A 15,427-nucleotide genomic window follows, 5' to 3' on the forward strand; every position below is an offset into this window, starting at 1 on the left:
ACTCAGCAACATCTTTAAAGAACCACAGAGAACGCGCGTGACCGTCTCATTTAAAAAAAAAAAAAAGCTGGAGAAGGTCTCTGACTGGTCCATCTAACTTCGCCCATCTCTGATCAAGCAGTTCTCCTGCTTGGGAAATGAAGTAGTGTGAGAGCCCCATCCTATGGTAGAGATAGCCTAACCAAAACCATGTATTTGGACTAAGAAAGCATCAACAATTCTCCAAAAGAAGATGGAAGCACTTTCCCAAGAAACTATAAGATTAAGTGGATGTGAACTTGGACAAACTCTAGGAGATAGTGAGGGACAGGGAGGCCTGGCATGCTACAGTCCATGGGATTGCAAAGAGTCAGAAAGGACTTAGTGACTGAACAACGATAAGATTGTATTTGTTACACAAGAAGCTATTCTAGAAGTCATCCCAGAAAGATTTTTTGAAAGTGTTTAACAAATGATTAGATACTTACAGAATACACCTTTTTACACCTGGAGAGAAAAGAAACCACCCAGGTTCATATAAATATATTTGGATATATATCCTGTGCTCTGAGTGAGGTCAGTCCTGAGAACATTTCTCAAAGGTTATGTGAGCTGGCAGGGCACTCGGGGGTCCTGGGTACCCCGTGTTTGCACACAACAAACCCAAGGCCTGAAACCAGGGTGTCAGACACACCCCTTCCAGGTCAGGCAGAAATCGTCCCCCCATGAGTGGGGTGAAACCCTGGATGACATGGAATCCGCCATGGTCTGGGAGAAGAACCTGAACCAAGCGGTTTGAGCTCTGCCAGCGCAGACTCCGTCCAACTTCCTAGAAGCCGCTTCTTTAACTAGATGAGCAAGTGAAAGTCATCCAGAAGATACAGCCCACCTGCCTGCCCTCCGCAGCCTGGCAGCCCCCAGGCTGGGCAAATAGCCCTCACCCTCACATGCATAACTAGGAGTCTCGGGAGCCCAGCAGCCTTTGGGGGGCCTCTCTGGAAGACCCCCAGTGTCAGGTTTTCTGTCCAAGCCTCTCCCTGCAGCCACTAGGCGGCTTTTTAACCATCTTGAGAGTTCTAGTCCAAGCCATGGAGCAGATGGAAACAGTAAAGCTTTTCGCAGGGGAAAACAAAAAATTCTAGGCTTGCAAACTATTTGCATCAAGAGGTTTCTTTCTACACATTGTATAGTCCAAAAATCCAGTAATTTTAGCAAGTTTGGTAACTCAATGACCACATGCAGACCATTTGTTGCCCTCAATCACAGAATGTACCAGGCTCAAAGGACAGAATCAATTGCACCCCTCACTCCAGGTCTTAAAATTCCTCAAAATGGAGGGCAGCTTTACAGATAACCAGGGAGGTCTCAGTTATACTGGAATTAAAAGGAAGAGGATTCTTGGAACTGAATTTATGTGGCAAAAATAATAGCCATGCCCCTACCCATACAATACAGAAGATGGCATTCTAGAATTCTGCAGTATTATATTGAAATGCCGCTAGTAAAACAACAACAACAAAAAAAAACCCAGCTGATTTTCTTGTCATAGCATGTGGCTTGTGGAATCCCCAACCAGGGATCGAACCCTGGGCCTTCAGCAATGAAAGCACAGTCTTAACCACTGACCTAAGGAAAATTCCCCTGATTTTCTTAGTAAAGAAAACCAAAATAGACCTTTTATATTGTCCATAAAATCAGACAGTATATCAGTTTTAGGAGTTTCAGAACATTAATGATTCTTTACCAGTGAAACCAGCAACTAATTCTCATGATTAAACAACAACTGAAGATGAATGATTCTTTGGAAGCTTATTCTAAGTCCCTCCTACCAGTCCCTGAACAAAGAAGATCAAGCAGGTAGCTGCAACATTCAGTTCAGTTCAGTTCAGTTCAGTCGCTCAGTCATTTCCGACTCTCCGCGACCCCATGAATCACAGCACGCCAGGCCTCCCTGTCCACCACCAACTCCCGGAGTTCACTCAAACTCATGTCCACAGAGGCGGTGATGCCATCCAGCCATGTCATTCTCAGTCGTCCCCTTCTCCTCCTGCCCCCAACCCTTCCCAGCATCACAGTCTTTTCCAGTGAGTCAACTCATCTCATGAGGTGGCCAAAGTATTTCAGTTTCAGCTTTAGCATCAGTCCTTCCAATGAACACCCAGGATTGATCTCCTTTAGAATGGTGACATGTAAAAAGAGAGTTTGAGGACAGGCTTAGAATAACACTAGTAACTATATTCAGCATCTAGTAACACTTGAAAGGACTGACATAGTTCTGTGACTATTCAACACAGGTAGTTCAGCTTAGACTTCAGACGGTCTTATTCTGTAGGTAACTTAAAAGATGTGGAAAATTGGAAAATGGCCTCAAATTCTATCCCCCTGCCAATGTAGATTTACTCTTGAATCTATGTAGGTTATGTGACTCCCTTTGGCCAATGTAATGCAAGCAGAAGCTTAACACACGCTTTCACACTGGTCTTTATCCTCAGCTGTTCTTGGAACTCTCCCAGCATGTAAATAAACCTAGACTATTTTGCTGAAGCATAAAAGACAAGTGACCCAGTCACCCTGGCTCAACAGTCAGCTCACCAACTGATTTTCTGATAAATTTCTCAAGCTGCAACTAAACACTTGTGTTTCAACCATCACTGTCTACGCTGATGGGAAAAGTCTTCAGTGTCTTGCTAAAAGGTAAGTTCTGTGATATTGATTCTGTTGCCATACAAAGTAGGATTTTCTTTTATCATTATAAGATCTTACTATTGAGTACAATTTCATTAAACAGTATATTAGTCTGCTAGGGCTTGCATAATGAAATACCACAAACTAGCTGGCTTAAACAACCAAAACTTATTTTCTCATGGTTCTGGAGGCTAAAAGTCCAAGATCTAGGTGCTGTTAGGTTGGTTGTGGAGGAGGCCTGTTCTGGTGGATAAATGGCCACTTTCTCACCATGCCTTCATACAACCTTTCTTCTGTATACAGGTGCAGAAAGAGTTTCTTGTTATCTCTTCTCCTTGTAAGGACACCAGTCCCGTCGGATAGGGCTCCAAACTTTCTGCCCTCATTTACCCTTGCACAAATGTACAAGTTACTCAGTCGTGTCTGACTCTGTGGGCCTACGGACTGGAACCCACCAGACTCCTCTGTTCACGGGATTTTCCAGGCAAGAATACTGGAGTGGGTTGCCATGACTTCCTCCAGGGAATCTTCCTGACCCAGGGATCGAACCCACATCTCCTGTGGCTCATGCATGGCAGGCAGATTCTTTACTGCTGAGCCACGGGAAAGGCCCATTTAACCTTAATTATCTACTTAAAAGCTCATTCTTGATATACAGTCACATTGGGGGTTAGGACTTCCACATATGAATTTGCGGGGGTGGGGACACAATGACTCTGAGTGATTTTGAAATTTCAGTAATAATTGTTTATAACAATATTTACTGATAATTTACCATGTGCCCTAATCTACACTAAGTAGTTTATCCATACTTTCTCATTTGATAGTCACAGCAACCTTCCAAGACAGGTATTCCCATGGAAGGTAAGGTAACTGAGGCTTAAGAAAGTTAAGATGCTTGCCCCAAAACACAAATGGTGGGTGGTAGAGTTGGTCTTAATCTAGGTCTTCCCAACTCTAGAATCCAAGATCTCAGTTCCTGCGCCATGCTGCTTTCATGATTCAGTTTGAAATACTATAAGAACAATCATTTCCTAGAGAATTAAAATACAAAGATGTGTGAGTGATTATGCAGACTAGTAGAATGTGCAAATCATGCTGAAAAAGCCTGAATTCTTGTTCAATGAAATTCAAACTCTTAGGTCTAGGAGTCCAAGTCTTCCAAAATTTACCCAGCCCTTCATTTCCAATCTCTCTCATTACAGTTCACTATGAACATCACCACCATCCTCTCCAGAAGGGTACCCTACAGCCCAATAAGATAAAGAAAATGAAGTCACGTCATATGATTGGAAACACTGTAAAGGTAATGTATTTTAGACCAACCTATTCTTCACCCCAGGAGAAAAATAACAAACAGGCCATATAGAGTTTGGAAGGAGAAAATTCTATGACCCATCTCTCCTACTTTACCAGTCCCTCCAGTCCTTAAAGCAAAATCCTCAAACAGATTTGCAGTTTCTAAATCATGTTACATTTCAGAATTACTCTTGAACATGATGTCAAAATCATGTTTTATTCTTTTGAAAAAAAAGCAGGAGTAGCAATTTCTTAGAGGTCAATATAGACTTTCTGAGAAGATATTTCTATCACTGTGTGGTATGTATGAAGCAACATTTGACCAGTTTATTCAGATGAATGATTTCGAGAATGTCTCTCTTCATATGAAATTCAGAAGAGGAAAGGCTGATGGAGAAAAAAAATGTTCATCTAAGAAAATTTCTATGAAAACAGAAGAGATCTGGCTGTTGTTCAAAGGCATTTGTCAGGTGGCAAAGACATCTGCAGACCACATGTTGCTCATCAAGGTCAGGAGAAGTCTCTGGAAAGTGAAGTCTTAGAATAGCTAACCTGTGGATGGCAATTCAAACTAAAGATAGCTACGTCTCTAGGAAATCAGTCTTACCCTTTGAAGGACCGTGAAAACTATTTTCCTCCAACTTTTTGATGATTAATTCTCAAGCAGGTTTACAAGCATAACTTCATCTGCTCATCTTTGATTTCTCTGACAACTATTCTATTGTTTGGAGTCTTTTCAACTGAACTGTTTTCTTTTTAAATGAAAATGCATTAAAAAGCTTTGGAGGAAAAACATTTGGCAACAAAAGTTTGATTTTATTTACATGTTGAACAAATGAGACCCAAAAGGGAAAAAATATAACCTTTTCAATGTCATACTGTGACAAGTTCTTAAACAAATTTCCTGGGATTTCCCTGACAGTTCAGTGGTTAAGACTGCGCTCGTGCACTGCAGAGGGCACGGGTTTGATCCCTGGTTGAGGAATTAAGATCCTACAAGCCAAGAGGCCAAAAAAAAAAAAAAAGAAGAAGAAGAAGAAAAAAGGATGTCGTTAAACAAATGACAAAATTCAATACCTTCAGTTTAAATAACACCACATGACATATTAGTATCCAACTGACTTCCTCAGCGTTGCCAGTCAGTGTCAAAATCTAGAGGGAAAATCTAAATATCTAAAAGGATGTTGAGGTCTATTTATTGGTAATTATAGTATTTGCACCAGAGTAAAGGAATTATAGGATTTGAACAAATTACATGTTTGCTTTGGACCTTTGCCTTGGGGTAGAAGTAAATCTAGTTTACTTCTTCGTTGCTAGTTGATATCTAAGTCAAAATTAAGTCTCATTTCATCAATTTAAATGGTGTTGAAAGACCTCCTCTTCATTCTTCACAGGCTTCCATGAACTGTTTCAGAATTTTAATTTTTCTTGGATTCTGGGTTTAGAATCTCTTTTCATACAAGATCTTTTATAATCCTCTGTCTCTTTTTTCCACGTTAAAAATGCCATAAACTTGTAACAAGGAAAATGAACCTTTACAATGTGTCACAATATTTTGTCACCGTGAAAGGAGTCATGGTTTCCCAACTATAACCATGGGAAGTTTAATTATGATTTCTCTCAGCAAAACTCATGAACACTGAGTATCTAATAAACAAGATACTTGGAAACAGAACACTAAAATCTTCCAAATCAGCATTCTTATGAATTAAAAGATTAATCTGATATTTGGATGAATTTTTCTCTGAAACGTGTATGGATTAAACAAAAGGGAAAATAATGAAATCAAAGCATTTAAGGTTTTGTTAGCTATTCAGTTCAGTTCAGTTCAGTCGTTCAGTCGTGTCCGACTCTTTGTGACCCCATGAATCACAGCACGCCAGGCCTCCCTGTCCATCACCAACTCCCGGAGTTCACTCAAACTCATGTCCATCCAGTCGGTGATGCCATCCAGCCATCTCATTCTCTGTCGTCCCCTTCTCCTCCCGCCCCCAATCCCTCCCAGCATCAGACTCTTTTCCAGTGAGTCAACTCTTCCTAAGAGGTGGCCAAAGTATTGGAGTTTCAGCTTTGGCATCAGTCCTTCCAATGAACACCCAGGATTGATCTCCTTTAGAATGGACTGGTTGGATCTCCTTGCAGTACAAGGGACTCTCAAGAGTCTTCTCCACCACCACAGTTCAAAAGCATCAATTCTTCAACGATCAGCTTTCTTCACAGTCCATATTAGGACAGCTATTTAAGATACTATTATATCTATTACATTATAATACCTATTGGTTCTTCTCAGGAAGGAAATACCTCCTTCAGTTATCTTTTTAAAAACATGCATTAATATCAAAATAACAAATCTTTTCAATGATAGTTTTAATATCATTGTATCAAGTATTAAAATTTTTCAATGGCTGGCAACCAACTTACATAAGCCTGTTTATGTTTTTATAATCTTTTCGAAGTTTAAATATTATCTTTATAGAAACCAGTTTTATTGATAAATTCTTTTAATTTTTATTTGAAATGTATATGTGTGTGTGTGTGTATATATATGTATATATATATAATGTTTAATCTTTCTTCACTTACTCTGCCTGGATCTCCTTTATTTGACCCTTGACAACTATAGCAATATCTCATGAGTTTTCTAGTCCAAATGAGTTTGTCTTTGCTACCTCCACACTCCCAAAGCAGAGGGCTCAGATTCTATCCCTTGTAGAAGAACTAGATCCCATATAATATAACTAAGAGTTCACAAGCCACAACTAAAAAAAGAAAGAGCTAGATAGAAATTTTCAGTTCAGTTCAGTTCAGTTCAGTTGCTCAGTTGTGTCCGACTCTCCGTGACCTCATGAATCACAGCACGCCAGGCCTCCCTGTCCACCACCAACTCCCGGAGTTCACTCAAACTCATGTCCACAGAGTCGGTGATGCCATCCAGCCATCTCATTCTCGGTCGTCCCCTTCTCCTCTCGCCCCCAACCCTTCCCAGCATCAGAGTCTTTTCCAGTGAGTCAACTCGTCACATGAGGTGGCCAAAGTATTGCAGTTTCAGCTTCAGCATCAGTCCTTCCAATGAACACCCAGGATCGATCTCCCTTAGAATGGACTGATTGGATCTCCTTGCGGTACAAGGGACTCTCAAGAGTCTTCTCCAACACCACAGTTCAAAAGCATCAATTCTTCGGCGATCAGCTTTCTTCACAGTCCAACTCTCACATCCATACATGACCACGGGAAAAACCATAGCCTTGACTAGACGGACCTTTGTTGGCAAAGTAATGTCTCTGCTTTTCAATATATTATCAAGGTTGGTCATAACTTTCCTTCCAAGGAGCAAGCGTCTTTTAATTTCATGGCTGCAATCAGCATCCACAGTGATTTTTGAAGCCCAAAAAAATAAAGTCTGACACTGTTTCCACTGTTTTTCCATCTATTTCCCATGAAGTGATGGGACCAGATTCCATGATCTTTGTTTTCTGAATGTTGAGCTTCAAGCCAACCTTTTCACTCTCCTCTTTCACTTTCATCAAGAGGCTTTTGAGTTCCTCTTCACTTTCTGCCATAAGGGTAGTGTCATCTGCATATCTGAGGTTATTGATATTTCTCCCAGCAATCTTGATTCCAGCTTGTGCTTCTTCCAGCCCAGCATTCCTCATGATGTACTCTACCTAAAATTTCCCTAGGCCCCACTGGTCATTGTCTTTTCCCTCTGTGTTATACTGAAGCTACACCCACCTATCAGGTCAAGTTCATCTCACCTAATACAGGTGTGAGATAGCAAGAAATATACATTTGGTCTCTACTTCAGGTTCCTGACACAGAGTTCCTAAATCCCTTGGGATTTCCCCAGTCATAGGAAGGTCTTTTGTTCTAATGAGGTGACTCTTGGTGGCTCCTGGATACCTTCAGGATGGTGGCTGCTCACCAAAAGATTAAGCCATGATAGATTAGTTTGGGATTTTTTTTTCTAGCCCCATAAACCATTTTCCAGGGATGGGAGAGGGGCTGGAGGATGAATTAATAACCAATCATGCCTATGTGATGAAGTTTCCATAAAAATCCCCAAACCATGGGGTTTGGAGAGCTTCTGGGTTGATGAATACATCTACATCCTGGGAAGATGGTACTCCCGACCTCCAAGGAGCTTCTTTTCTCTTGAGCTCTTGCGCTCAAGACCTTTCCAGACTTTGCCCTCTGTACCCTGTCATCTGGCTGTTCTTCTGTAGCCTTTATTATATCCTTCATAATAAACCATAAATGTAAGTAATGTTTCTCTGACTTATGTGAGCAATCTAGCAAATTATTGAACTGGAGAAAAAAGTTGTGGGAATCCCTGACTTATAGCCAGTTGGTCAGAAGTAGAGAGAAGACATCCTGAGAGCTGCTACTGGCATCAGAAGTGGAGGCAGTCTTGTGGGATTGATCCCCTAACCTGTTTGGGACCTCTGCTAATTCAGAATAGTCAGTGTCAAAGCTGGACTGCAGCACTCAAATGGTATTGAGACAGATGAAGAATTTTTTGTTTTGAGGGAAAAACAAACAAAAAAAAGCTATACACATTTTGTGTCAGAAGTGGTCCAAGGGTAGGGAAAAATGTTTTTTCCTTTTAATAGGGATTCTGGCTTTCCTTATTCTAAGGATCCTATAATTCTCTTCTCCTTCCTTCCTTCAGGCCACTAACTGGCATTTTCTCTACAGAGAAAATCTCCTTGATACTGCTGTTGTTTAAGGGGATGACCAACAATTGTTTCGCTGTGTTAATCTTTGAGAAATCAAAGTATAATTGTCATCATCACTTAGCAAATGTAAAACTGAAGGGTTTCTCTGAAGGAACTTTCGACATCTTCTAGCCAAACCACTTTCAAGGAAGGAAACTTCAAGGAAGAAGAATGGATTGATTTTGAGGTGCTTATATTTTGTTTCATTGTGTGTGCTTCATTTATGCGGCATGATGATATTTCAAAGCATTAATGATGTACTCTTTCGCACATGCCCAGTAAAATAGCTGATCCTCCTAGGACTTGTCAATGTATCTGTGAATGTAAAAAAGGGAGGAAAAAAAGATGTCATGATCTTAATCTCTAAGTCAAAGTAAAGTGCACTCCTCACTGTTAGCCAGATAAGACAACAAAACATTACAAGCAGATACACACTGGAAGGACAGATGTTCCCTGTTCTCCCTTATTCCTCACTCCAAATAGACAAAAACCTTTCAGCAGAAGGAAAAAGGAGAGCTTCAAGAAAAGGAAGTAGCATGGTGGTGGCATGGTGGCCAGTCACCAGACGAGAGAAGGCAGTATGGAAAACCTTTCATTGGGGAGTCCCAGAGAACATGTGTTCAGCTCCAACTTTGAAAGCCCCAGACACACAGAAGCACTCTGCATTCTAAGGGGGCAAGACTGTGAATATAACAACCAGGAAAAGTTAGAAATAGCCCCCTGGGTTTCCCTGCAGCTCCTAAGGGGATGGTGAAGACCCAGAAGTTTCCATGGGCCCCACATGCATAGCCACGGTGTCCACCGGCCAGGAGACCACAAGCAGAGCACCAGACCACCTGTACAACACATTACTTGGGCCTTCTGACATGAAGAAAAGAGGACATCAAAGCTCAATTTCAGAGCTATAATTTTTGCCAGGTTGTTTGAAAGAAGAAAGTGAAACTGTTAATCACTCAGTTCAGTTCAGTCGCTCAGTCATGTCCAATTCTTTGCAACCCCATGGACTCTAGCCCACCAGGCTCCTCTTGTCCATGGAGCTCTCCAAGGAAGTATACTGGAGTGGGTTGGATTTCCTTCTCCAGGGCATCCTCCCAACCAAGGGATCGAACCCTGGTCTCGTGCATTGCAGATTCTTTGCTGTCTGATCCAGCAGGGAAGCCAGATTGTTTGGTGTGAATTAAAAAAAAAAATACAAGCAGACTTGGCATTCACTCCCTGGGGGAAACAAGACCAAGAAGTGAATTGTTCCTTTCTCAGTTATCCAGCGTAGCCCTTGTGAGTTTAGAACTGGGGACCTGGGTAAAGGAAAGGCCCCTGGAGGAGAGCATGGCAACCCACTCCAGCATTCTTGCCTGGAGAATCCCATGAACTGAGGAGCCTGCTGGGTCCATAGGGCCCATAGGGTCACAAAGAGTTGGACACAACTGAATGACTGAGCACACATCCACAAGAGAAAAGGACAAAAATCTTGAGATGGGCTCCTGTCTACACTGGAAGAATCACTTACACTGAAGTTGACATGACAACGAGGAGACTGGACTGAGAAAAAGAAAAGGAAGAAATGGACCAGACCAAGCTGAACACTACTAAGGGCCTGAAAGCTCGGGATGGTGGGGAATCAGCTGTTAGATTTTAACCAAGTTTTTTTAAAATGTTACTAGAAACACCAACTTTGAACACACAGTTAACTCCCATTCAGTTTTCTTCATTTTTATGCAGACCTTAAATTATAGCTTTTTCAGCCACTGGTGGCTCAGATGGTAAAGAATTGACCTAAGTTCAATCCCTGGGTCAGAAAGATCCCCTGGAGAAGGGCATGGCAACCCACTCCAGTATTCTTGCCTGGAGAATTCCATGGACAGGCTGCATTTCAAAGAATCACAAAGAGTCGGACGCTACTGAGCAATTAACACTTTACTTAGCATGTATAAAACACACCAAAAAGGTAGTAACTCTGCAAGTCTTTTTTTTTTTTTTAATTCAGGCTGGCTTGTGGCCTCTCCTGTAAAATTAGACAGGCGACCAGACTTACCCTAACAGACATTAATCAGATTCATCAAATGCCAGGTGGGCTCAGATGCTTCTACTCAGTGCTTGCTCATGTCAGAAAGCCACAGAAAGCTGTGCGGCCAACAAGTCACATATGTTGTGATTATTATCTAAGCTTAAGGCTTATGGTAAATTTTGGATATCTTAAAATTTTTTTCTCATGAGACAAAGTAATTACCTTTAAAAGTAGAAGTGAATCACTGGTTAAAGAATTAAATTTAATGAGAAAATAAGATAGTAAAGTAAGATTGTCTCATGACAAAAGTGCAAATTTGGCACAAAGTGATAATCAAGAATCAACCATACCACTGTAACAACACTGTATGAAATGAAAGCAAATGTCTGTAAGTTTCACAGGAGAGCTTTTAAAGTCAAAAAAGTAACACTGAGAAATACCCATCACTGAAAGTCATTCCAGTGTATTTAAGACTGCTCAGCTTCTTGTATTTCACTCAGAGAAGTCGTACTATCTCTAACCTCGCTCAGTTACAGGATCTGGAAACAAAACACAGAGGTTCAAAAGGTAAGGAACTCAGATGTTCCGGCCTGGTGTCAACAGCACAAATTTTTTTTGTGAACCACATGTAAATCTGATAATGAAAACTAACTCCTTAATGGGAGAATCCAAAGCTATAAGTGAGGAAAAGACAAATTCTATCAGAAAGAGCTTGTTCGAGGTTCGGCTGTGTTAAGTAAACAGATATTTTTGCGTTGCTTAGTAGACAAGTCATGTCCGACTTTGTGACCCATGGACTGTAGCCCACCAGGCTCCTATGTCCATGGATGTCCAGGCAAGAATACTGGAGTGGGTTGCCATTTTCTTCTGCAGGGGATCTTCCTGACCCAGGGATCAAACCTGCATTTCCCACAATGGCAGGTGGATTCTTTACCACTGAGCCACCAGGAAGCCCAAGCTGACATGTACAGAAATGTAATTACCCTCATTTTCTGCTAGCATTTCAGATGAGACAAGTACAAGTTACTTAGCAACCTTCGTTCAAGGAGCCTTAGTGCCAGGTGTGGCCCTGGATACTGAGTCAAGCAAAATGCCCCCACAGATTAGCAAATAAATATCCTTGAGGACCCATACCACGCTGGGTATCATCACTGTTCTTACCCAAAAATACACATCAAAATGCATCTGGTGAACTCCCTTAAAGCTTTTATAGTTCAGCTGAATGAAAATACGAATTGACCAATCTCTGCATTTTGCTTGTTTTTTATGTGAAGTAATCCAAATGAACCCAAGGAAGACGTATTAGATAAAACACAACAGGGGGAAAAATGCTTTTAGATTATTACATTGAACAACTTATCAAAAATGAACCATGTATATACTGAGGCTATAGAAAGAGTCGTTCAGATAAAAGCAGTTGCTGAAACATGCTGGTGGTCACTGCACTTGTGCTGAAAGATTGTGTGGCAATTCTGGAAGAAGCTGGATAAAGCCATAAAAACTGTCAAATTTATTACAGGTCTTAAAATGTCCCCAGTCTTAAAACTGGGGACATTTCAGAGTTACTTTCATGATAAAGGTGGTAAGTTCCAGAATGCATGTTTTAACACTGACCATTTTAGTAGTTTCATAACAAGGTTCTGGTGCAGATATTTCTAATAAAAATATAAATTACTTATGTATTAGAAAAGTGTTCATTGTTAGTCATACAGTTGTGTCTGACCCTTTGCAACCCCATGGACTGTAGCTTGCCAGGCTCCTCTGTCCATGGGGATTCTCCAGGCAAGATTACTGGAGTGGGTTGCCGTTCCCTTCTCCAGGGGATCTTCCGACCCAGGGATCAAACCCACGTCTTCTGCTTTGCAGGCAGATTCTTTACTGTCTGAAACACCAGGGAAGTCCTAAACCTCCATTAACAAAACATCTCCTGAACATAACTTAATTGGACCAGCTGGTGTAGCTGGATACTGTTTTCAACCAGTTGAAAGGGTTCCTTTGGATTTCATGCTCCCCCATTACAGCTCACAATAGCAGAAACAACACTATTTTTACTCTTGAAATTTTGAAGGAATGTGACAGGATATGTCACTAGTGAGATGTTTTCAAACGGTGCATTAAACTCGGGGTATGATGACATTGGAAAACACAATGTCAGCCAAATATAATGTTTTAAAAAGCTTTCTCCAGAGTCCATTTATCAACTCCTTTAAAAAAGGGAGCCCTCTCCAATAAGGAAGGTGAGTGTTATTCAAGCAATTGTCAGTAATTTAATGTTGATGCATACATTTCCCCATGTGGCTCTTTCAGACCTTGGGATCAGTTTAACTGAAGGGATCAAGATTGAGACTGCAAAACGACATGTTTACATTTAAAATAAAAAAGACCATCATTTATATTTACTGATTAGTACTTTTCTCCATATGGTATTACCAAAAAACACAGAAGTGAACTGGTTACTAGTGTTAATCAGTTCAGTTCAGTTCAGTTGCTCAGTCGTGTCCACCTCTTTGCGACCCCATGAATCACAGCACACCAGGCCTCCCTGTCCACCACCAACTCCCGGAGTTCACTCAAACTCAAGTCCACAGAGTCGGTGATGCCATCCAGCCATCTCATTCTCTGTCATCCCCTTCTCCTCCCGCTCCCAATCCTTCCCAGCATCAGAGTCTTTTCCAGTGAGTCAACTCATCGCATGAGGTGGCCAAGGTATTGCAGTTTCAGCTTTAGCATCAGTCCTACCAATGAACACCCAGGATTGATCTCCTTTAGAATGGACTGGTTGGATCTCCTTGCAGTACAAGGGATTCTCAAGAGTCTTCTCCAACACCACAGTTCAAAAGCATCGATTCTTCGGCGATCAGCTTTCTTCACAGTCCAACTCTCACATCCATACATGACCACGGGAAAAACCATAGCCTTGACTAGACGGACCTTTGTTGGCAAAGTAATGTCTCTGCTTTTTATATATACTATCAAGGTTGGTCATAACTTTCCTTCCAAGGAGTAAGCGTCTTTTAATTTCATGGCTACAATCAGCATCTGCAGTGATTTTGAAGCCCCAAAAAATAAAGTCTGACACTGTTTCCACTGTTTTTCCATCTATTTCCCATGAAGTGATGGGACCAGATGCCATGATCTTTGTTTTCTGAATGTTGAGCTTCAAGACAAACTTTTCACTCTCCTCTTTCACTTTCATCAAGAGGCTTTTGAGTTCCTCTTCACTTTCTGCCATAAGGGTAGTGTCATCTGAATATCTGAGGTTATTGATATTTCTCCCAGCAATCTTGATTCCAGCTTGTGCTTCTTCCAGCCCAGCGTTCCTCATGATGTACTCTGCATAGAAGTTAAATAAGCAAGGTGACAATATACAGCCTTGACGTACTCCTTTTCCTATTTGGAACCAGTCTGTTGTTCCATGTCCAGTTCTGACTGTTGCTTCCTGACCTGCATACAGGTTTCTCAAGAGGCAGGTAGGTGGTCTGGGATTCCCATCTCTTTCAGACTTTTCCACAGTTTATTGTGATCCACACAGTCAAAGGCTTTGGCATAGTCAATGAAGCAGAAATAGATGTGTTTCTGGAACTCTCTTGCTTTCTCCATGATCCAGCGGATGTTGGCAATTTGATCTCTGGTTCCTCTGCCTTTTCTAAAACCTGCTTGAACATCTGGGAGTTCACGGTTCACATATTGCTGAAGCCTGGCTTGGAGAATTTTGAGCATGACTTTACTAGTGTGTGAGATAAGTGCAATTGTGCGGTAGTTTGAGCATTCTTTGGCACTGCCTTTCTTTGGGATTGGAATGAAGACTGACCTCTTCCAGTCCTGTGGCCACTGCTGAGTTTTCCAAATTTGCTGGCATATTGAGTGCAGCACTTTCACAGCATCATCTTTCAGGATTTGAAATAGCTCAACTGGAATTCCATCACCTCCACTAGCTTTGTTCGTAGTGATGCTTTCTAAGGCCCACTTGACTTCACATTCCAAGATGTCTGGCTCCAGGTGAGTGATCATGCCATCATGATTATCTTGGTCGTTAAGATCTTTTTTGTACAGTTCTTCTGTGTTTTCCTGCCATCTCTTCTTAACATCTTCTGCTTCTGTCAGGTCTATACCATTTCTGTCCTTTATTTAGCCCATCTTTGCATGAAATATTCCCTTGGTATCTCTGATTTTCTTGAAGAGATCTCTTGTCTTTCCTATTCTGTTGTTTTCCTCTATTTCTTTGCATTGATCACTGAGGAAGGCTTTCTTATCTCTCCTTGATATTCTTTGGAACTCTGTATTCAGATGCTTATTTCTTTCCTTTTCTCCTTTGCTTTTTGCTTCTCTTCTTTTCACAGCTATTTGTAAGGCCTCCTCAGACAGTCATTTTGCTTTTTTGCATTTCTTTTCCATGGGGATGGTCTTGGTCCCTGTCTTCTGTACAATGTCACGAACCTCCGTCCAGAGTTCATCAGGCACTCTATCTATCAGATCTAGTCCCTTAAATCTATTTCTTACTTCCACTGTATAATCATAAGGGATTTGATTGAGGTCATATCTGAATGGTCTAGTGGTTTTCCCTACTTTCTTCAATTTAAGTCTGAATTTGGCAATAAGGAGTTCATGATCTGAGCCACAGTCAGCTCCTGGTCTTGTTTTTACTAACTGTATACAGCTTCTCCATCCATCTTTGGCTGCAAAGAATATAATCAATCTGATTTCGGTGTTGACCATCTGGTGATCCTGCAAATGTCATCTGTCA

At 41.3% G+C, this 15,427-nt stretch overlaps 1 protein-coding gene across 3 annotated transcripts in view; it reads right to left on the reverse strand.

Annotated features, from left to right (window-relative positions):
• The window catches only part of AEBP2 (AE binding protein 2), a 296,022-nt gene that overhangs the window by 187,520 nt on the left and 93,075 nt on the right, over positions 1-15,427 (reverse strand). Inside the window, exon 10 of one of the 3 annotated variants that reach the window (XR_016037669.1) lies at positions 1,930-8,993. The exons of 1 other annotated variant lie outside the window; for it this stretch is intronic. Coding sequence is in view for 1 of the 2 variants with exons in the window: in XM_055394702.2 (XP_055250677.1) it covers positions 8,975-8,993 (19 nt within the window). In the remaining variant the exon portion in view is untranslated. Of the gene's footprint in view, positions 1-1,929; positions 8,994-15,427 lie in introns of those variants that run through there. One more of the 3 variants, XM_055394702.2, reaches the window with a different exon arrangement.

This window comes from Moschus berezovskii, chromosome 6 (genome assembly GCF_049115385.1).
Source record: "Moschus berezovskii isolate FMDL1 chromosome 6, NW_MosBer_1.0, whole genome shotgun sequence".
NCBI lineage: Eukaryota > Metazoa > Chordata > Mammalia > Artiodactyla > Moschidae > Moschus > Moschus berezovskii.